Here is a 23,407-nt window from a genome sequence, read left to right as displayed (position 1 = left end):
CCGTGCTGTGTGTTACCCACCTCCACTAGCATACTCCACTAGTAAAAAGAGTCCACTGGGCCACCGTGCTGTGTGTTTACCCACCTCCACTAGCATACTCCACTAGTAAAAAGAGTCCACTGGGCCACCGTGCTGTGTGTTTACCCACCTCCACTAGCATACTCCACTAGTAAAAAGAGTCCACTGGGCCACCGTGCTGTGTGTTTACCTACCTCCACTAGCATACTCCACTAGTAAAAAGAGTCCACTGGGCCACCGTGCTGTGTGTTTACCCACCTCCACTAGCATACTCGACTAGTAAAAAGAGTCCACTGGGCCACCGTGCTGTGTGTTTACCCACCTCCACTAGCATACTCCACTAGTAAAAAGAGTCCACTGGGCCACCGTGCTGTGTGTTACCTACCTCCACTAGCATACTCCACTAGTAAAAAGAGTCCACTGGGCCACCGTGCTGTGTGTTTACCCACCTCCACTAGCATACTCCACTAGTAAAAAGAGTCCACCGGGCCACCATGCTGTGTGTTTACCCACCTCCACTAGCATACTCCACTAGTAAAAAGAGTCCACTGGGCCACCGTGCTGTGTGTTTACCCACCTCCACTAGCATACTCCACTAGTAAAAAGAGTCCACTGGGCCACCGTGCTGTGTGTTTACCCACCTCCACTAGCATACTCCACTAGTAAAAAGAGTCCACTGGGCCACCGTGCTGTGTGTTACCTACCTCCACTAGCATACTCCACTAGTAAAAAGAGTCCACTGGGCCACCGTGCTGTGTGTTTACCCACCTCCACTAGCATACTCCACTAGTAAAAAGAGTCCACTGGGCCACCGTGCTGTGTGTTTACCCACCTCCACTAGCATACTCCACTAGTAAAAAGAGTCCACTGGGCCACCGTGCTGTGTGTTTACCCACCTCCACTAGCATACTCCACTAGTAAAAAGAGTCCACTGGGCCACCGTGCTGTGTGTTTACCCACCTCCACTAGCATACTCCACTAGTAAAAAGAGTCCACTGGGCCACCGTGCTGTGTGTTTACCCACCTCCACTAGCATACTCCACTAGTAAAAAGAGTCCACCGGGCCACCATGCTGTGTGTTACCCACCTCCACTAGCATACTCCACTAGTAAAAAGAGTCCACTGGGCCACCGTGCTGTGTGTTTACCCACCTCCACTAGCATACTCCACTAGTAAAAAGAGTCCACTGGGCCACCGTGCTGTGTGTTTACCTACCTCCACTAGCATACTCCACTAGTAAAAAGAGTCCACTGGGCCACCGTGCTGTGTGTTACCTACCTCCACTAGCATACTCCACTAGTAAAAAGAGTCCACTGGGCCACCGTGCTGTGTGTTTACCCACCTCCACTAGCATACTCCACTAGTAAAAAGAGTCCACTGGGCCACCGTGCTGTGTGTTTACCCACCTCCACTAGCATACTCCACTAGTAAAAAGAGTCCACTGGGCCACCGTGCTGTGTGTTTACCCACCTCCACTAGCATACTCCACTAGTAAAAAGAGTCCACTGGGCCACCGTGCTGTGTGTTACCTACCTCCACTAGCATACTCCACTAGTAAAAAGAGTCCACTGGGCCACCGTGCTGTGTGTTTACCCACCTCCACTAGCATACTCCACTAGTAAAAAGAGTCCACTGGGCCACCGTGCTGTGTGTTACCCACCTCCACTAGCATACTCCACTAGTAAAAAGAGTCCACTGGGCCACCATGCTGTGTGTTTACCCACCTCCACTAGCATACTCCACTAGTAAAAAGAGTCCACTGGGCCACCGTGCTGTGTGTTACCCACCTCCACTAGCATACTCCACTAGTAAAAAGAGTCCACTGGGCCACCGTGCTGTGTGTTTACCCACCTCCACTAGCATACTCCACTAGTAAAAAGAGTCCACTGGGCCACCGTGCTGTGTGTTTACCCACCTCCACTAGCATACTCCACTAGTAAAAAGAGTCCACTGGACCACCGTGCTGTGTGTTACCCCCCTCCACTAGCATACTCCACTAGTAAAAAGAGTCCACTGGGCCACCGTGCTGTGTGTTACCCACCTCCACTAGCATACTCCACTAGTAAAAAGAGTCCACTGGGCCACCGTGCTGTGTGTTACCTACCTCCACTAGCATACTCCACTAGTAAAAAGAGTCCACTGGGCCACCGTGCTGTGTGTTACCCACCTCCACTAGCATACTCCACTAGTAAAAAGAGTCCACTGGGCCACCGTGCTGTGTGTTTACCCACCTCCACTAGCATACTCCACTAGTAAAAAGAGTCCACTGGGCCACCGTGCTGTGTGTTTACCCACCTCCACTAGCATACTCCACTAGTAAAAAGAGTCCACTGGGCCACCGTGCTGTGTGTTTACCCACCTCCACTAGCATACTCCACTAGTAAAAAGAGTCCACTGGGCCACCGTGCTGTGTGTTTACCCACCTCCACTAGCATACTCCACTAGTAAAAAGAGTCCACCGGGCCACCGTGCTGTGTGTTAACCCACCTCCACTAGCATACTCCACTAGTAAAAAGAGTCCACTGGGCCACCGTGCTGTGTGTTTACCCACCTCCACTAGCATACTCGACTAGTAAAAAGAGTCCACTGGGCCACCGTGCTGTGTGTTTACCCACCTCCACTAGCATACTCCACTAGTAAAAAGAGTCCACTGGGCCACCGTGCTGTGTGTTTACCTACCTCCACTAGCATACTCCACTAGTAAAAAGAGTCCACTGGGCCACCGTGCTGTGTGTTACCTACCTCCACTAGCATACTCCACTAGTAAAAAGAGTCCACTGGGCCACCGTGCTGTGTGTTTACCCACCTCCACTAGCATACTCCACTAGTAAAAAGAGTCCACTGGGCCACCGTGCTGTGTGTTTACCCACCTCCACTAGCATACTCCACTAGTAAAAAGAGTCCACTGGGCCACCGTGCTGTGTGTTTACCCACCTCCACTAGCATACTCCACTAGTAAAAAGAGTCCACTGGGCCACCGTGCTGTGTGTTACCTACCTCCACTAGCATACTCCACTAGTAAAAAGAGTCCACTGGGCCACCGTGCTGTGTGTTTACCCACCTCCACTAGCATACTCCACTAGTAAAAAGAGTCCACTGGGCCACCATGCTGTGTGTTACCCACCTCCACTAGCATACTCCACTAGTAAAAAGAGTCCACTGGGCCACCATGCTGTGTGTTTACCCACCTCCACTAGCATACTCCACTAGTAAAAAGAGTCCACTGGGCCACCGTGCTGTGTGTTACCCACCTCCACTAGCATACTCCACTAGTAAAAAGAGTCCACTGGGCCACCGTGCTGTGTGTTACCTACCTCCACTAGCATACTCCACTAGTAAAAAGAGTCCACTGGGCCACCGTGCTGTGTGTTTACCTACCTCCACTAGCATACTCCACTAGTAAAAAGAGTCCACTGGGCCACCGTGCTGTGTGTTACCCACCTCCACTAGCATACTCCACTAGTAAAAAGAGTCCACTGGGCCACCGTGCTGTGTGTTTACCCACCTCCACTAGCATACTCCACTAGTAAAAAGAGTCCACTGGGCCACCGTGCTGTGTGTTTACCCACCTCCACTAGCATACTCCACTAGTAAAAAGAGTCCACTGGGCCACCGTGCTCTGTGTTACCTACCTCCACTAGCATACTCCACTAGTAAAAAGAGTCCACTGGGCCACCGTGCTGTGTGTTACCCACCTCCACTAGCATACTCCACTAGTAAAAAGAGTCCACTGGGCCACCGTGCTCTGTGTTACCTACCTCCACTAGCATACTCCACTAGTAAAAAGAGTCCACTGGGCCACCGTGCTGTGTGTTACCCACCTCCACTAGCATACTCCACTAGTAAAAAGAGTCCACTGGGCCACCGTGCTGTGTGTTACCCACCTCCACTAGCATACTCCACTAGTAAAAAGAGTCCACTGGGCCACCGTGCTGTGTGTTTACCCACCTCCAATAGCATACTCCACTAGTAAAAAGAGTCCACTGGGCCACCGTGCTGTGTGTTTACCCACCTCCACTAGCATACTCCACTAGTAAAAAGAGTCCACTGGGCCACCGTGCTGTGTGTTTACCCACCTCCACTAGCATACTCCACTAGTAAAAAGAGTCCACTGGACCACCGTGCTGTGTGTTACCCACCTCCACTAGCATACTCCACTAGTAAAAAGAGTCCACTGGGCCACCGTGCTGTGTGTTACCCACCTCCACTAGCATACTCCACTAGTAAAAAGAGTCCACTGGGCCACCGTGCTGTGTGTTACCTACCTCCACTAGCATACTCCACTAGTAAAAAGAGTCCACTGGGCCACCGTGCTGTGTGTTACCCACCTCCACTAGCATACTCCACTAGTAAAAAGAGTCCACTGGGCCACCGTGCTGTGTGTTACCCACCTCCACTAGCATACTCCACTAGTAAAAAGAGTCCACTGGGCCACCGTGCTGTGTGTTTACCCACCTCCACTAGCATACTCCACTAGTAAAAAGAGTCCACTGGGCCACCGTGCTGTGTGTTTACCCACCTCCACTAGCATACTCCACTAGTAAAAAGAGTCCACTGGGCCACCGTGCTGTGTGTTTACCCACCTCCACTAGCATACTCCACTAGTAAAAAGAGTCCACCGGGCCACCGTGCTGTGTGTTACCCACCTCCACTAGCATACTCCACTAGTAAAAAGAGTCCACTGGGCCACCGTGCTGTGTGTTACCCACCTCCACTAGCATACTCGACTAGTAAAAAGAGTCCACTGGGCCACCGTGCTGTGTGTTTACCCACCTCCACTAGCATACTCCACTAGTAAAAAGAGTCCACTGGGCCACCGTGCTGTGTGTTTACCTACCTCCACTAGCATACTCCACTAGTAAAAAGAGTCCACTGGGCCACCGTGCTGTGTGTTACCTACCTCCACTAGCATACTCCACTAGTAAAAAGAGTCCACTGGGCCACCGTGCTGTGTGTTTACCCACCTCCACTAGCATACTCCACTAGTAAAAAGAGTCCACTGGGCCACCGTGCTGTGTGTTTACCCACCTCCACTAGCATACTCCACTAGTAAAAAGAGTCCACTGGGCCACCGTGCTGTGTGTTTACCCACCTCCACTAGCATACTCCACTAGTAAAAAGAGTCCACTGGGCCACCGTGCTGTGTGTTACCTACCTCCACTAGCATACTCCACTAGTAAAAAGAGTCCACTGGGCCACCGTGCTGTGTGTTTACCCACCTCCACTAGCATACTCCACTAGTAAAAAGAGTCCACTGGGCCACCATGCTGTGTGTTACCCACCTCCACTAGCATACTCCACTAGTAAAAAGAGTCCACTGGGCCACCATGCTGTGTGTTTACCCACCTCCACTAGCATACTCCACTAGTAAAAAGAGTCCACTGGGCCACCGTGCTGTGTGTTACCCACCTCCACTAGCATACTCCACTAGTAAAAAGAGTCCACTGGGCCACCGTGCTGTGTGTTACCTACCTCCACTAGCATACTCCACTAGTAAAAAGAGTCCACTGGGCCACCGTGCTGTGTGTTTACCTACCTCCACTAGCATACTCCACTAGTAAAAAGAGTCCACTGGGCCACCGTGCTGTGTGTTACCCACCTCCACTAGCATACTCCACTAGTAAAAAGAGTCCACTGGGCCACCGTGCTGTGTGTTTACCCACCTCCACTAGCATACTCCACTAGTAAAAAGAGTCCACTGGGCCACCGTGCTGTGTGTTTACCCACCTCCACTAGCATACTCCACTAGTAAAAAGAGTCCACTGGGCCACCGTGCTCTGTGTTACCTACCTCCACTAGCATACTCCACTAGTAAAAAGAGTCCACTGGGCCACCGTGCTGTGTGTTACCCACCTCCACTAGCATACTCCACTAGTAAAAAGAGTCCACTGGGCCACCGTGCTCTGTGTTACCTACCTCCACTAGCATACTCCACTAGTAAAAAGAGTCCACTGGGCCACCGTGCTGTGTGTTACCCACCTCCACTAGCATACTCCACTAGTAAAAAGAGTCCACTGGGCCACCGTGCTGTGTGTTACCCACCTCCACTAGCATACTCCACTAGTAAAAAGAGTCCACTGGGCCACCGTGCTGTGTGTTTACCCACCTCCAATAGCATACTCCACTAGTAAAAAGAGTCCACTGGGCCACCGTGCTGTGTGTTTACCCACCTCCACTAGCATACTCCACTAGTAAAAAGAGTCCACTGGGCCACCATGCTGTGTGTTTACCCACCTCCACTAGCATACTCCACTAGTAAAAAGAGTCCACTGGGCCACCGTGCTGTGTGTTACCCACCTCCACTAGCATACTCCACTAGTAAAAAGAGTCCACTGGGCCACCGTGCTGTGTGTTTACCCACCTCCACTAGCATACTCCACTAGTAAAAAGAGTCCACTGGGCCACCGTGCTGTGTGTTTACCCACCTCCACTAGCATACTCCACTAGTAAAAAGAGTCCACTGGGCCACCGTGCTGTGTGTTACCCACCTCCACTAGCATACTCCACTAGTAAAAAGAGTCCACTGGGCCACCGTGCTGTGTGTTACCTACCTCCACTAGCATACTCCACTAGTAAAAAGAGTCCACTGGGCCACCGTGCTGTGTGTTACCCACCTCCACTAGCATACTCCACTAGTAAAAAGAGTCCACTGGGCCACCGTGCTGTGTGTTACCTACCTCCACTAGCATACTCCACTAGTAAAAAGAGTCCACTGGGCCACCGTGCTGTGTGTTTACCCACCTCCACTAGCATACTCCACTAGTAAAAAGAGTCCACTGGGCCACCGTGCTGTGTGTTACCCACCTCCACTAGCATACTCCACTAGTAAAAAGAGTCCACTGGGCCACCGTGCTGTGTGTTACCCACCTCCACTAGCATACTCCACTAGTAAAAAGAGTCCACTGGGCCACCGTGCTGTGTGTTTACCTACCTCCACTAGCATACTCCACTAGTAAAAAGAGTCCACTGGGCCACCGTGCTGTGTGTTTACCCACCTCCACTAGCATACTCCACTAGTAAAAAGAGTCCACTGGGCCACCGTGCTGTGTGTTTACCCACCTCCACTAGCATACTCCACTAGTAAAAAGAGTCCACTGGGCCACCGTGCTGTGTGTTTACCCACCTCCACTAGCATACTCCACTAGTAAAAAGAGTCCACTGGGCCACCGTGCTGTGTGTTTACCCACCTCCACTAGCATACTCCACTAGTAAAAAGAGTCCACCGGGCCACCGTGCTGTGTGTTAACCCACCTCCACTAGCATACTCCACTAGTAAAAAGAGTCCACCGGGCCACCGTGCTGTGTGTTACCCACCTCCACTAGCATACTCCACTAGTAAAAAGAGTCCACTGGGCCACCGTGCTGTGTGTTACCCACCTCCACTAGCATACTCTACTAGTAAAAAGAGTCCACCGGGCCACCATGCTGTGTGTTACCTACCTCCACTAGCATACTCCACTAGTAAAAAGAGTCCACCGGGCCACCGTGCTGTGTGTTACCTACCTCCACTAGCATACTCCACTAGTAAAAAGAGTCCACTGGGCCACCGTGCTGTGTGTTACCTACCTCCACTAGCATACTCCACTAGTAAAAAGAGTCCACTGGGCCACCGTGCTGTGTGTTACCCACCTCCACTAGCATACTCCACTAGTAAAAAGAGTCCACTGGGCCACCGTGCTGTGTGTTTACCCACCTCCACTAGCATACTCCACTAGTAAAAAGAGTCCACCGGGCCACCATGCTGTGTGTTTACCCACCTCCACTAGCATACTCCACTAGTAAAAAGAGTCCACTGGGCCACCGTGCTGTGTGTTTACCCACCTCCACTAGCATACTCCACTAGTAAAAAGAGTCCACTGGGCCACCGTGCTGTGTGTTTACCCACCTCCACTAGCATACTCCACTAGTAAAAAGAGTCCACTGGGCCACCGTGCTGTGTGTTTACCCACCTCCACTAGCATACTCGACTAGTAAAAAGAGTCCACTGGGCCACCATGCTGTGTGTTTACCCACCTCCACTAGCATACTCCACTAGTAAAAAGAGTCCACTGGGCCACCGTGCTGTGTGTTTACCCACCTCCACTAGCATACTCCACTAGTAAAAAGAGTCCACTGGGCCACCGTGCTGTGTGTTTACCCACCTCCACTAGCATACTCCACTAGTAAAAAGAGTCCACCGGGCCACCATGCTGTGTGTTTACCCACCTCCACTAGCATACTCCACTAGTAAAAAGAGTCCACTGGGCCACCGTGCTGTGTGTTTACCCACCTCCACTAGCATACTCCACTAGTAAAAAGAGTCCACTGGGCCACCGTGCTGTGTGTTTACCCACCTCCACTAGCATACTCCACTAGTAAAAAGAGTCCACTGGGCCACCGTGCTGTGTGTTTATCCACCTCCACTAGCATACTCCACTAGTAAAAAGAGTCCACTGGGCCACCATGCTGTGTGTTTACCCACCTCCACTAGCATACTCCACTAGTAAAAAGAGTCCACTGGGCCACCGTGCTGTGTGTTTACCCACCTCCACTAGTATATTCATTCCTGGTAATAATTATTGATTTGTTTCTTTATTACCTTTAAATATCCAAGTTGGTAAATGTTGAAAAGGTCTGAAAGACTATCTGGTGTACAGTGCCTAAATGTCCCGATTTCACATATAGTAGCTTTCCCAGCAGGCATAGCCTTGTTTCACTGTAATAGGTTAATTCATTAACAATTAAATCAATCCATTAACGTACACCAGCTAATGGCAAGGTTTTAAACACCACTGCATTTTCCCCAAACTATGCTTTACTCTATAGCCATCAACATCTCCACTAAAGAAAAAAAGACTTGATCGTGAGAGAGGCCAGTCGTGCCCTGATTCCTTAAAAGATGAGGTAGGGAGGGGTCTGAATGCATCAAAAGATTGAAAAAAAATATGGCTCATAGGTCTAGACCAGGGGTGTCCAACCTTGTTCCTGGAGAGCAGAGGAGGCTGCTGAGGGGAGGACAACTCAAAATAATGGCCAGAATGGAGTGAATGGAATGCATTTGATACCATTCCTTTCACTCCATTCCAGCCATTATTATGAACCATCCTCCCCTTAGCAGCCTCCACTACGGGAGATCTACCCTCCTGTAGGTTTTCACTCCAGCCGCAGTTGTAACTAACCAGGTTCAGCTTATCAACAAGCTAATTATTAGAATCTGGTGTGCTAGATTAGGGTTGGAATGAAAACCTACAGGCCGGTAGTTCTGCGGGAACAGGGTAGGAGAGCCCTGCTCTAGACATCGTGGCAAACACATTCATTTAATTGGGCCCCTGATGCACAACACACTAGTTGGATCTGCAGTGCCACTGAGAAAGACTTGTCAAACAGCACAAAGCTGGCAGGTAGCAGGAGAAGAAAGACTGTGACTGTGCCTCTGTTGTTCTCTCCAGATTGCAACCCATTTCACTGCACTGGGAAGCACAGGCAATTCAGAGGCCACTGAAATACATCTCAAGTTGATTCATTGTTAAAACTGGTACATTGCCTTCTCGGATTGGAATAGCATAAAAAGAGATGCTGAAAATAAGTAATTTAGAAAAGCTGTATTTTCATTAGCTGAACACATTTGGTGATGCTCACTCTGATTACTGTTGCTGTTTCGAGGCACCCCTCAAACTTTTCAGAGATTTGAATTTTGTGGTAACCTAATAATCAGGCACACATTAATAACAGACTGTGAAAGCAAGTTGTGCAATCACTAAGATAAACACTTATGACAATATGTGACAAGTTTTGCTCTCATGAATAAGGATTAATGTATTCATATATTCATAAGAAATAATTTTCATCAAACACCTGCAGTGAAATATTGATTGGTTACATTTAGTTAGCTAAAAGCACACCATCTTGATTGTAATCAAAAGGACATCTACAAAAGGACATCTACAAAAAAACACTTAGTAGCAAATGACAAACAAAAAATATATTGCTTAGCTATAGAAAGACCTTGGTCTTTCCTAATCACAAATATGGATTGAATTGATTGTTTGTCTTTGTGAGTGATGACAAGTTATTCTGTGAAGTACCAATTTCATCCAAGCATAACTCTGGTGAAAGCCCTTATGCATTGATTGAGCTTGGCGAACAACATTAGTCTTTAAATGCTTGCTGTAGGCCAACACTCCATTATCCCCAATCCACACAGCCATGCTTGCTATGTTTAAAACGTCAAAGTGTATGAGGATTCCTTACTCCATAATAAGTCCTTTGCATTCCAAGCACCTGAGAAATAATGGATGTATGAATGGCACTACGAGACATCGGCTGAGTAGTGTTTCACGACCTCGCTCAGCTTAGAACATGATAGCATTATCTGTTTTGCTTCAGGCAGGTGCCTGTGTGTGGCTCATGCACCATTGTAAGGGATGACACATGACAACATTATATTTTAGTTAACAAGGTTCTGTAGATTCTGGCATCCATAAGGTGTGAGTACAAGAATTTGGTATATACAGTACCTGTACATTCAAACAGTTACATTTTGAGATTATATAATGTCAAAACCTCTGCAATTTTATGTTGAAAGGGTCATGATTTAACTAAAGGTGAGATTTGAGTGAAAAAAAGATGGGGAACATCATAATATCTCCTGCCAATGAAAATAAATAGATAAACAATAACAGCAAATCAGGCTATACTCCTCAATATTACTATGCTGTGACAGTTATTCATAATTCATTATATGCAAGCTTGTCAAATTTGATTCACCGCCTGCTTCATCTCTGATTAAGTCCATGACATAATGTGTGTGTGTGTGTGCCTATGTACATGTGTGTGTGTGTGTGTGTGTGTGTGTGTGTGTGCGTGCGTGCGTGCGTGCGTGCGTGCGTGCGTGCGTGCGTGCGTGCGTGCGTGTGTGTGTGTGTGTGTGTGTGTGTGTGTGTGTGTGTGTGTGTGTGTGTGTGTGTGTGTGTGTGTGTGCGTGCGTGCGTGCAACAGAAGTGCAGCATTGACTTTAAATGCACTTTGTGAAGCCAAATGAATCTGAGTGCTGTGGAAGTGCTGAGGCCCCACAGTGATGTTCTGCATTATGGTCCCTTCACACAAATCATTCATGATAAAGGCAAATAGAAGTGTCATTTGGAGGAGTACAAATATAGTTATAGGAGTGGAAGGCTAACACTCTAAGTGCCCTTATTACTGTATAAGTATTCCTGTAAGTACAGTGTAAAAAGTATTGTAATTACAAATGGTTATACTGCACTTACAACTGTAATCCTTACCCTTGTCCTTACCCTTACCCTTGTCCTTACCCTTACCCTAACTCTAATCTTCACTCTAACCCTAAACACATGGCAAGTGCAATGTAACAATGAGTAATCACAATATTTGTTACACTGTACTGACAGGAATAATTACACTAACACTATTCAATAACCGCAAATCATTCTGTCATCAACCCCACATACGTATAATACTATGTCATTAAGACATTGTGGGGGAACATTCACAGAGTAATATGGTCTTCATTACAGCCTTCCACGGTGGTGTATGATGTAATCAATCAGGTATCCAACCCCCGGTTGTATGTGCGCCTCAATACCACGGTAGCCCACTGAGCTATGGTTAAGGAATATCCCTGAGCTCTAACATGAGTCTTCAGCTCTCTGGCAAAGTTACCCAGGCACAGTGTAGTTCACTGAACTACATCTGCAACACATAGTCCCCATCAGCAAGAGTGAATTAGTGGATCTCATAGAAGCATGAGACTACAGAAAGTGAAACGTTCCAATAGACCCCTAAACAGTTTGGACTACAGTGTCAATGACAGTGTCTGCTACACTTACAGTGTCTGCTACACTTACACACTGTGGTAACCTATTATACACTGAGTAGACTTAAGCAATAAGGCACGAGGGGGTGTAGTATATGTCCAATATACCATCGCTAAGAGCTGTTCTTAGGCAAGACGCGACGCCATTAACTGTGGTATATTGGCCATATACCACAAACCCCCAAGGTGCCTTATTGCTATTATAAACTGGTTACCAACGTAATTAGAGCAGTAAAAATTAATGTTTTGTCATACCCGTGGTATACTGATATACCACGGCTGTCAGCCAATCAGCATTAAGGGCTCGAACCACACAGTTTATAAAAAAACATTAAAACATCTTAGATGTAATGTCCCGTTTTGGGAACCTGCATGGTTCTGGTACCGGTTCTGGTACCGGTTCCGACCGGCATCTTTGCTTATAAATCGCCATAGATCTAAATGGATTGCATTGAGCGATAGCCCTGATTCTCACGGACACAGGAGTATGTATATTTGGCCTGTGTGAAGCGGGATGTGAAATCTGACACCACTTGAACCTGGGATGTCCCTTCTACAATTTAATTCGCTCTTCCGACTGTCCATCAACTCCTGGCTGAACACTACTCACATGCTCTATTTAACCTTTATTTAAATAGGCAAGTTAGTTAAAAACAAATTCTTATTTACAATGATGGCCTACCCCAGTCAAACCCTAACCCGGACGACGCTATGCCAACTGTGCGCCGCCCTATGGGACTCCCAATCACGGCCGGTGGTGATACAGCCTGGAATCGAACCAGGGTCTGTAGTGACGCCTCTAACACTGAGATGCAGTGCCTTAGACTGCTGCACCACTTGGGAGCCCACTAGCAAAGTATTGCAGCAGGAGAGAGTGGTTTCGTCGCAGTAGCACATTCAGAGATCAATTTATAGCCAGTAATCTAAGATAATTAATATATTTTAAACAAAAAACACTTTCTGTTTGTCATAGAGCTAACGAGTTCAGGAAGTCAAGCTACAGCTATGTGAGACGTTCACAGCGATGGGGGCAGACGTTTTCATCAAGAGAGATCTTTAGCAAATATGCACATTTTCTCTAACACTAAACATACAAATATGTATTTTATAAGGAAGGTGATATATTTAGAAAGCATATAAGTCATTTCAGGCCTTAATCATACAGTTTTATTGAATAGGAAATACATCATATAAAATATTTCATATTTTTATCATATTTTTACTGTGTATTTGAGCGTGTGTCCTCAAAAGTGACTACACCCCAAAAAAATGTACCAGAAAGGTGAAATTTGAACCTTTCTTGGAGTATGCAGCATTACTAATTATTGTTTATGGCCCTCTCAAGATAAATAATTACTTTGGGGGACTATGTAGATTACATTTTTGATTACATTTAGTTACATTTAACTGGTTTTAAGAACAACTTCCTAATTTTGAGTTGCACCCCTTTTGCCCTCAGAACAGCCTCAATTCGTCGGGGCATGGACTTTACAAGGTGTCAAAAGTGTTCCACAGGGATGCTGACCCATGTTGACTCCAACTTCCCACAGTTGTGTCAAGTTGGCAGGGTGTCCTTTGGGTGGTAGACCATTCTTGATACACATGGGAAACTATTGAGCATGAAAAACCCAGCAGCGTTGCAGTTCTTGACACAAACATGTGCGCCAGGCACCTACTACCATATCCCATTCAAAGGCACTTAAATATTTTGTCTTGCCCATTCACTCTCTGAATGGCACACATACACAATTCATGTCTCAATTGTCTCAAGGCTTAAACATCCTTCTTTTAAACAGTCTCCTCCCCTTCATCTACACTGATTGAAGTGGATTTAACAAGTGACATCAATAAGGGATCTTAGCTTTCACCTGGATTCACCTGGTCAGTCTATGTCATGGAAAGAGCAGCTGTTATTCATGTGTTATACACTCAGTGTAGATTAGACCACACCTATTACTGCTACTATTGCCATACCTTACTGATGTTGGCACTTTTACTAATTTTGAACTTACAACAGTGGGCCAAATGCCATGGACAAAGGAGGTATTCAATTAATTGTAAAAAGCTGAAAATGCTCCGCAGAGTATACCCTGGGTAGCCTACAGCCCAGGAGTGAACTGGTCATTTGGCATTTTGGGCAAATGCCAGATGGGCTGCTTCATTTTTAGCCCAGTGGGCCTGTGTAACTTGGATTTTTTTGCACAAAATGATTGTTTGTTGTCTGTGCAGATTGTTGTGTATAAGAGTATTTCATCTATTATGAATATGTTTTTCTCTATAATGGAATGAGATAGAATAGTCATATCAGTGCAATACATTTTCTTCATTCCTTTTTCACGGAAATACCAATACTTCACAGACAACACAGACAAAAAGCCTACCCATTTAGTCCACTCCAACAGGTACGCTCACATTTGCTGATTCTAACCCCTCTCCTATAATTACGCACTAACATGGTCGGATTGGCCATTTGGAAATACTGGCAAATTCCAGAAGCGCCGAACCATCTATTTGTTGGGTGGGTTGGTCGAAATTGACAAAAAAAAGGGACACAGCCGGCGGCCCATGGGCCTGTTAAGATTTTTTATTTAAAAAATGGCCAATTTTTCTGTTGTCATAATAATATGTTTGAGCATTTGCCTGATCAGTGGGAAATGGCTGCCCTCCCCTACCAAGATGGGCCCTTCTGTTTTTCTGATTGGCTGAGGTGAGGTCGTGCAAAAATTCACATTAGCAAAGAGACCCGATCTGACTTTCTGTCATCAGTCATCCCAGATCATGGATCGTATAAAACAGAAAGGTGGTGCCGAAAAAATTAGGGACCAAAAAAAGGATCTTGAGGCGGACGCTGCTAAATGTATGAAATTAACCAACTTATTTTCTTAAGGTTCTGGTTCTGCTGGTCCAAGTACTGTGACTGTGTCTGTGATGAGAAATTATGCTATGTTTAACGCCAACAGATCAGCTGCTGCTACAGTGCAGTCAAGGTAGGGAGAAAACAGAGAAGGACACACACTGACACAGATTAAGCCTAGTGCTATCAGTTAACATTTTGGCTGAATATTGTATGAAATAGTAGGCTAATTAACACTTAGGCCTAATTAGAGAATGGGGGATTCGGGGAACAAATATGACAGGCACTAACTTGCAATAACCTAAAAAGTCATTAGACTTGCTTTTATAACACATAACCCAATAGCCATCTACTGTATAAGACATTACATACAGTGCTACTGCTTTTTATTAAATACCAGTCATTATGTATTACAATGAAACACTGAATTAATGCACAATAATTGCTAAATAATCCTCTGTTAAAGGTAAATTCGGGGACAATCTGTGTATTTTAATTGTTTTATTAAAGTTTATTCGCTTCTAAATCTCAGTCTCTTCAGCCAGCGAGTGGGTCTTAGTTTAGGAGCTGTAGTAACAAGTGACTCTGTTGTTGAATTACAGAGCATAGTCACCGCCACTGGAGGCTGGAAAGTCCTGCATATTTCCCGCCTATTTCATTCGCTGAAAGGCCTGTAACTTCTTTGCAGAAAGATACTCATACACGGGAAATCTATCCGCATCCACATAAACTAGTTCCGGCATCATTCTATGACAAACACAGAAGGTTTTATATTGAATTCAATATAATAAAATAGATAAAGAGGGAGCGAGAGAGACAGCCAGTTCCTTAATGTAGCCATTGGCTGCAGCCAAAGCATTAAGGAACTGGCTGTCTCTCTCTCTCTCCTCGCTCTCGCTCTGTTTTCTTCTATTGAATGATATGTAGCCTAATATTTAAACACTTAGCAAAGTAAGCAGGGGGGAACACGTCAGGCACTAATTTGAAATATGTATTTATACTGTTAAAAGGTATTAAATAAGCCAATGGTGATCTATAAGGTATTCATTCAGTGATTTTGTTCTTTGTCTAATATATGTGTTTATTCATTCACAACTAGGATGGGTAACACTTTATTTTAAGGGTCCATAATAAAGCATTTATAAGGCATTTATAAATTGTGTGTTCATCATTTATTAATCATTATTACCACATTAATATACAATTTACTAATAATTAGTAAAATATTTTTGCAGCCCCTAATCTAAAGTGAGTGCTATTTACACTGTTTTGAGTGACAAGTGTAATTTCTCCCCCAAAAAGTTGTGCATGCCATTGGTAGACATTCCTGCAGTACTTGGTAAAAGAATAAGCACAAAACACAGGATGTTTAAGGGAATATATATACATGTGTGAATAACTAGCTTGCTAACATTTACAAATGTGGGAGTAATGATTAATGTATGATGAGCAAACGGTTTGTAAATGCCTTATAATGCCTTATAAATGGTTTAATATGGACTTTAAAATATAGTGTTGTCCCCTGGTCTTCTGGTCCCAGTGATGCTAGGCTTAGCAGCACAGACATCTCAGCTGCCGCTGCAGCAGTCATGTGTCGTGGAGGTAGGGAGAACAGAGAGAGAAACACACACACTGACACAGATGTCCTGCCAGTTTATTGATAGTTTGGCTCTGTATTATATATGTAATAGTAATTAACCCTTAGCATGGGGGGGGGGGGGGGGGGGGTATGCTTTCATAAGGTATTATGGGCCAATGGTCATCTATTAGGCATTTATTCAGTAATTGTTCATCTTTATCTAATAAATATGTTTATTAATTCACATCTAGGATGTTGCTGGGCCCAGTACAGGCAGTGTGGTCCCCTGGTCTTCTGGTACCAGTGATGTGAGAAAGGATGCTAGGCTTAGCAGAGACAGCTCAGAGGTGAGTGCAGTGGAGGTAGGAAGAAAACAGAGAGACACAGATGTACTGCCAGTTTCTTAATATGTTGGCTCTATATGTAATAGCCATTAACACTTAGGAGTGACAGACAGAGTACAAGGTGAAGCAAAGACAGACAGTGACAACAGAGGAGAACAAGGAGAAGCACAGACAGATAGAGAGAGAAAGACAGACAGACAGACAGACAGACAGACAGACAGACAGAACAGACAGAACAGAACAGACAGACAGCAGAGAAGATGCAGAGACAGACCGCACAACAGGGAGGCAACAGAGGCCCAATTATAGTGGTGAGTTGTATCACCAGCAGAGTTTTTACATGTTGTATTTGTCTTAGACATGAGCTGCTGAAAAGAGAAAAGGAGGACTATGTTTCACAGGTCACTGTCTGCCCCTGTGCACTAATAATTAATTAGCCATAAAGCAAAGTAACCTCAATCATGAGACAGACATGTTATACATGAATAATCTCATGTATTTAAATAATTCAGAGAAATGCTCCCTCTGAGTTTAATTGACAATAAAACCATGAATTATTTCGCGCGGGGTGAGAAAGCTGTGAGTAATGATGCGCAACTTGAACGCAAGGCTTTTGAAATATACTGCAGGTGATACATTGAGTAAAAGACTAAAAGGTTGAGTTAAACATCGTCTTTAGAAATGCACACCATTTGAAATACAGTGATTATGTACATTATTAACTTTAATTTGAACTCACGCTGCTGTTTTCTCCAACCCAGTGCCCCATTGCCTGGTTGTGCGCAGAGTCTCCGGACAGAGGGAAAGTGGAGGTAACCAGAAGCGGCTCACTTTGCCTCGGGCTAGTTCTTGCGTCCTCCCCAGTTCGTCGGTATTCTGTCCTCGGACTGTAAACGCCTTGTAAAGGCTCCACAAGCTTCTCGGCTGAAAATGCGTCACCAGGACCTCCAATTTGACTCCTGTCCGAATATTCGCCAAATGATGTGCTTCGCTTTGTCCTCGTACGGTTACTTGAAGCAAGTGTAGCGTCTTTAACTTCAAAGGAACTGTCAGACTTTTTGCTGTCAGCAGTAAAATGCTTGGAACGGTTTGGCGCCTTTTTATCTCTGACAGTAGATACAGCGTCTGGTGGCACTTTCCCAATAACTCCGTCCAAGTCCTTTGGCAATTTCTCCTCACCTTTTGGAACTACGGCCTTTCCATCAATTGGTTCCATTCTAAAAGCTCTGGAAAATGTGGATTCCTTGTCGATATACTTTGGGACTTTGACCCATGCGGATTTTAGGTTTGCGCGCAGCTCCAAAGGCAATTTATCCATACGGTTAAACCAAACGTTCGTCGTCGTGGAACTCGCTGGCCAACTTATTTCAGCGTATGCCGTCATCATATTGTAAAAAGAGATTAAAATGCAAGTCAAAAGAGCCCAACACCAAACTGACCCCGAGACGCCCATGGTTTTCAACTCACTGTTGCCAAATATGTTAAAAATAAAAATACGTTTGACGGTGGTAGTAGATTGATCAACTTGTGAAATATTCACTGCGTTACCGTTACAATCAAGAGTCGCTTAAGCTGATCTGCTCACGTCCAGGAATTTGTCAAAGTGACCAACAACCAGTTGGGGAGGCGCTGCACAGCAGACAAAATGCGCCCGACAGAAAGTGATTGTGGCAATTGGAGGGGTGTGTAGGACATGAATTACGTTAAAAACGCATTAAATATCTAAACTTGTTTATTTATTTTTAATCAACATGAATTTGTGGCAGTATCATTATTTGCCAAATCCATATGGAATAGTTACCCAGCCAACTGGAGAGTTTCAAAATAGCCTCCTCCAGTGCGTCATTGGTTCATCGACAAAACATGAATCTCAGTATAGGCAATCTTTACCATTGAATTTCCTTCTGCAGAACAGGTGAGTGTACAGCTTTAATAGACAACCAATAAGCCATGTGGATATGCACATAATAGGCACATTTTGGATATGTTTTGTAGATTTGAAGAAAGAAACATCTAGAGTATGTTGCCAATTTTCTGACATGTATGTGTATTTAGGCCTACATTTGGAAGAGTTCAACCAAAATACAAATGTACATGATTTTCTTCTAACCTTGACTTAGACAGTTTATATGTTGTGCATATTTAGGTTATTTCATTCATTTCAGCAGCCTCTGGCTGGCATTCGCTTAATCGGACCTCAAATAAATGGCTCTCAACAGGGTATATCCTAGCATGGAAGTTCCTTCCAAACCTCTGCAACATAAATTGAGTAGAAAATCATGTAAATGTTTATTTTGGGTGAACTATCCCAGGAAAACAATAGGAACGACTTGTATTAAGAAGTATTCAAGAATGACAGTATTGTCATTGGCTCAAACCAGCTCAGAACATGGCAGTCTAGCTGTTTTTCAGAGGTGGTGCGGAGTCATGGAAAACTCTCATTGCTGTGTATCACCGTGCTACAGAAAACGTCTAACTGAAGAAAAAAAAACAGCAGTTTATCTTTATCCAACAAATCTGTGCATATTTGGATGTACAATTTTTTTTAATAGGCCAAACAAACAATGTGCTTTGAAATCATATTGAGTCTGTATGGTTGCTGTATTTTTCAAGAATTTCTATGCCTTCTAGCAATACTATATCCTATTCTGGTGTTCTAAATGTTCTGTTTGTAAGTCCAGCCATATAGCCTGTTTTTGAAAAGTATGCTAATGTGCATACACTTTCCTTATCAAGTAAACAATGTATTTATACCTACTTACATGCATTTGAGGAGAAGTAGCATTCTTTATAATGATATGCTAATTGAAAATTATTAAGTTCAATTAGAGGTGCACAGCAAATCAAGAGGCATTTCCTTTTGTCAGTGTCTGTCAGCGCTCCCTATAATTGCATCTCAATCTTTGAGGATATGGCAGAGTTGATTTGAGAAGCAGGAGAACAAAGTGGGGAGGAGGTCTATGAAGAACATAATTATGCAGGAGATAGTGAGTGAAATGTATGTGATATTTACATCACCTGTCAATCGCGCTCTGATAGAAAAATTAGAACAAAGATTTCCATTTCCTTCAAGGCCAAAGTGTCTTTGCATCAAAGGAAGGTGACAAAGCATTTTGCTGCATCAAAAGAGAGGGCAATCGTTACATAGAATAATTAGGCTATGCAATTACTCCCACTTTATCAAACTTGGATCTCTTATGACTTCTTTTTACAATTATGTTTCTATCCTATTCTTGCTAATGAATGACAATAATGTAGCAAAACCTGCAATATAAACTGTAATATGCTAGTTATGAAACTCACGTAAGAAACAACTCTTGCCACTTACATGTACACTGAGTGTACAAAACATTAAGAACACCTGCTCTTTCCATGACATAGACTGACTAGGTGAATCCAGGTGAAAGCTATGATCCCTTATTGATGTCACTTGTTAAATCCACTTCAATCAGCATAGATGAAGGGGATGAGACCGGTTAAGTAAGGATTTTTAAGCCTTGAGACAATTAAGCCATGGATTGTGCATGTGTGCAGTTCAGAGAGTGAATGGGCAATACAAAAGATTTAAGTGACTTTGAACGCGGTATGTAGTAGGTGCCAGGCACACCGTTTTGTGGCGAGAACTGCAATGCTGATGGGCTTTTCACTCTCAACAGTTTCCCATGTGTATCAAGAATGGTCCACTATCCAAAGGACATCCAGCCAACATGTCACAACAGGGAAGGATTGGAATCAACATTGGCCAGCATCCCTGGGGAACGCTTTCAACACCTTGTAGAGTCCATCCCCTGGCAAACAATATCAGGAAGGTGTTCCTAATCTTTTGTACACTCAGTGTATATCATGATTGTTCTGTAGTTACTGTATATGACCAACTTGCTATGAAATACACTCTGTATAAGCAGCTCAAGGCATGTTTTAAATCACATGTAACACTCACTCAGTGTCCTTGAAGGTTTAATTGAAAATCGCAACACATGAGTTGTTGACATAATGGATGAAAGTGACAGCAAATCAATTTGTGGCTGATACAACCTATGACAGTGCCACAGTAGATCCCTATAGAGTGTAATGTACAAAAAAGCAAAAGAGAATCCAGTGACTCCGTGTCTCAGGAGTTTTGCATTTGGCCACTCCTTTCTGCACGGCTGTATAAACAAATTGAGATTCATGCAACTGGAAGCTTGGGCAGCAGGTGCTACTGTTGTGGCTCTCAAACTCAGCCCCATGCAGACGCCATACACGCGCAAGCACGCACGCCACACACACACGCACACTCACACTCACACACAGAACCACACACACACTATGTGGGCCAATCCTGCCACCACAACCCCTCTGACATGGAAGTCTAATTGGACTGATGAGACTCTGTTTACCTATTATTCACCTGAAATGAAGTGGCCAGTTCCCAAACTGACCATGGCAGACCAGTAAGGGAAACCACCTCCATCAATGACATATCTTTTAATCTATTCTAACCTTGAGCCATTCCAAGCATGTGTGGTTGTGTGTGTGTGTGTGTGTGTGTGTGTGTGTGTGTGTGTGTGTGTGTGTGTGTGTGTGTGTGTGTGTGTGTGTGTGTGTGTGTGTGTGTGTGTGTGTGTGTGTGTGTGTGTGTGTGTGTGTGTAGGAGGGGGGGACTGAGAGAGAGAGAGAGAGAGAGACAGAAGGAAAGAATAAGGGGGAGCAGAAGTGTGTGCGAGCGCGTGTGTGTGTGCGCGTGTGCATGTGTCTGCGTGCGAGACAAAGAGAGAGATGGAGAAAAAGAGAGTCTCCCAGACTCCAACTCTGCGTGTGTGTATCTGCGCTTTTCACTCCCCTCCCCTGATTAGATGATTAATTCGATTATCAGATCAAATCCTCTCATTCTAACGGGGGGCAGAACTTTAAGTAGGTTTGCCGAGTCGAGCCCTGAAAACAGCAGCTCCTCCTCAGCCTACAGCCTCTCAGCCTCCAGCCAACCGAGCCTAGACAAGGAGGAGCAGCCCAGAAGCTCTCAGGATAAAATCACATTTGTGCATCCACTGTCTGCATTCCAAGCTTGCTAGCTTCAACACTTCCTTGATCCTGACAGAGCAGACACACTGGAAGTAACAGTAACAGTAATGGCCGTCACACAGACAACTCACAGTCCGGCACTGGAGATGAACAACAAGGTGCACTCTCCCCATGCCATTAACCCTTAAAAATCTAAAGTCTTCCTTATGCTTCGGTTCGGCTGGTGCTGACATGGAATTGTTTAAAGATGGTCATACCATGGATCCTTTAGCTAATTGATTTTGAATTTTAGGACCCCTGTAGGTATCAAAAAAGCATATCCAAAAATGATTTGATGAAATATTGAACTTGTCCTTTACTACTATAGTCCATAGAAATACACTGAATAACACATTAAAAAATGGCAAAACCGACAGTCAAAATTACATTTGGATTAAACATTTAAAAAAATCCTCAGCAATCTACACACAATACCTCATAATGACAAAGTGAATAAAGGTTTATCGAAATGTTAGTAAATGTATAAAATACAAAAAACAGAAATACATTATTTGCATAGGTATTATTTCCTTTGCTATGAGACTCGGAATTGAACTCAGGGGCATCCTATTTCCATTAATCATCCTTGAGATGGTTCTACAACTTGATTGGAGTCCACCTGTGGTAAATTCAATTGATTGGACATGATTTGGAAAGGCACACACCTGTCTATATAAGGTCCCACAGTTTAGATTGCATATCAGAGCAAAAAGCATGTAATTATGAGGTCGAAGGAATTGTCTGTAGAGCTCCGAGACAGGATTGTGTCAAGGCACAGATCTAGGGAAAGGTAGAAAAACATTTCTGCTGGTTTGAAGATCCTCAAGAAGACAGTAGCCTCCATCATTCTTAAATGGAAGAAGTTTGGAACCACCAAGCTCTGGATGCCCAGAGCTCTGGAGTTCCTCTGTGGAGATGGGAGAACCTTCCAGAAGGACAACCATCTCTGCAAAACTCCACCAATCAGGCTTTTATGGTAGAGTGGCCAGATGGAAGCCACTCCTCAGTAAAAGGCACATGACAGCCCGCTTGAAAATAAAGGTGTAACAAGCTTATAGCGTCATACCCAAGAAGATTCAAGGCTGTAATTGCTGCCGAAGGTGCTTCAACAAAGTACTGAGTAAAGGGTCTGAATACTTATGTAAATGTGATATTTCTGTTTTTAATTTTTTATAAATTAGCAAACATTTCTAAAACCTGTTTTTCCTTTGTCATCATGGGGTATTGTGTGTCGATTGATGAGGGGGAAAAACAATTTAATCAATTTTAGAATAAGGCTGTAACCTAACAAAATGTGAAAAAAAGTCAAGGGGTCTGAATACTTTCTGAAGGCGCTGTATATACATTTTTGGGACATACTGTATATTTAACCCCAGTACCGGGTTACCTTCAGACGAGTCCCGTGACACTAGTGGGGGACGTAGAGCAAAACGGAGAACACCATGTTTGTGTTCATATTAGTCTGAAGGCCAAACCGTTATGACGCTACAGACATTTTTGTAAGAAGACCGGTTTTCGGGATGTCTCCTGGTCTGACAAACAGCGCTGTAGCTCTGCCACTTTCCAACGTTGATGTGGAAGGTGGACATAGGCCGATGATTGAGCCCATACAAAAGAGCTCATACAAAAAAAAACTTAAACAGGCGGATTTTGATGCAGATTTTGTTATTTGGTTAATTAGATGGACAGACGTGAGTCAATCGATTAAAGACAAAAAACCTACCGACTGCGGATGGCAAAAAAACATGGTGGGAGAAACA

The 23,407-nt window shown here is 44.6% G+C and overlaps 1 protein-coding gene across 1 annotated transcript in view; it reads right to left on the bottom strand.

Moving 5' to 3' along the window:
- Positions 1–17,823, bottom strand: part of LOC120017440 (VPS10 domain-containing receptor SorCS3-like) — a 64,930-nt gene extending 47,107 nt beyond the window's left edge. The window contains exon 1 of the mRNA XM_038960186.1: positions 17,347–17,823. Within this exon, the coding sequence (XP_038816114.1) occupies positions 17,347–17,823 (477 nt within the window). The remainder of the gene's footprint in view (positions 1–17,346) is intronic.
- Positions 17,824–23,407: the final 5,584 nt, after the last annotated feature.

Source organism: Salvelinus namaycush, chromosome 22 (assembly GCF_016432855.1).
Source record: "Salvelinus namaycush isolate Seneca chromosome 22, SaNama_1.0, whole genome shotgun sequence".
In the NCBI taxonomy this organism is placed as follows: domain Eukaryota; kingdom Metazoa; phylum Chordata; class Actinopteri; order Salmoniformes; family Salmonidae; genus Salvelinus; species Salvelinus namaycush.
This window is presented reverse-complemented; position numbering and strand designations above follow the sequence as displayed.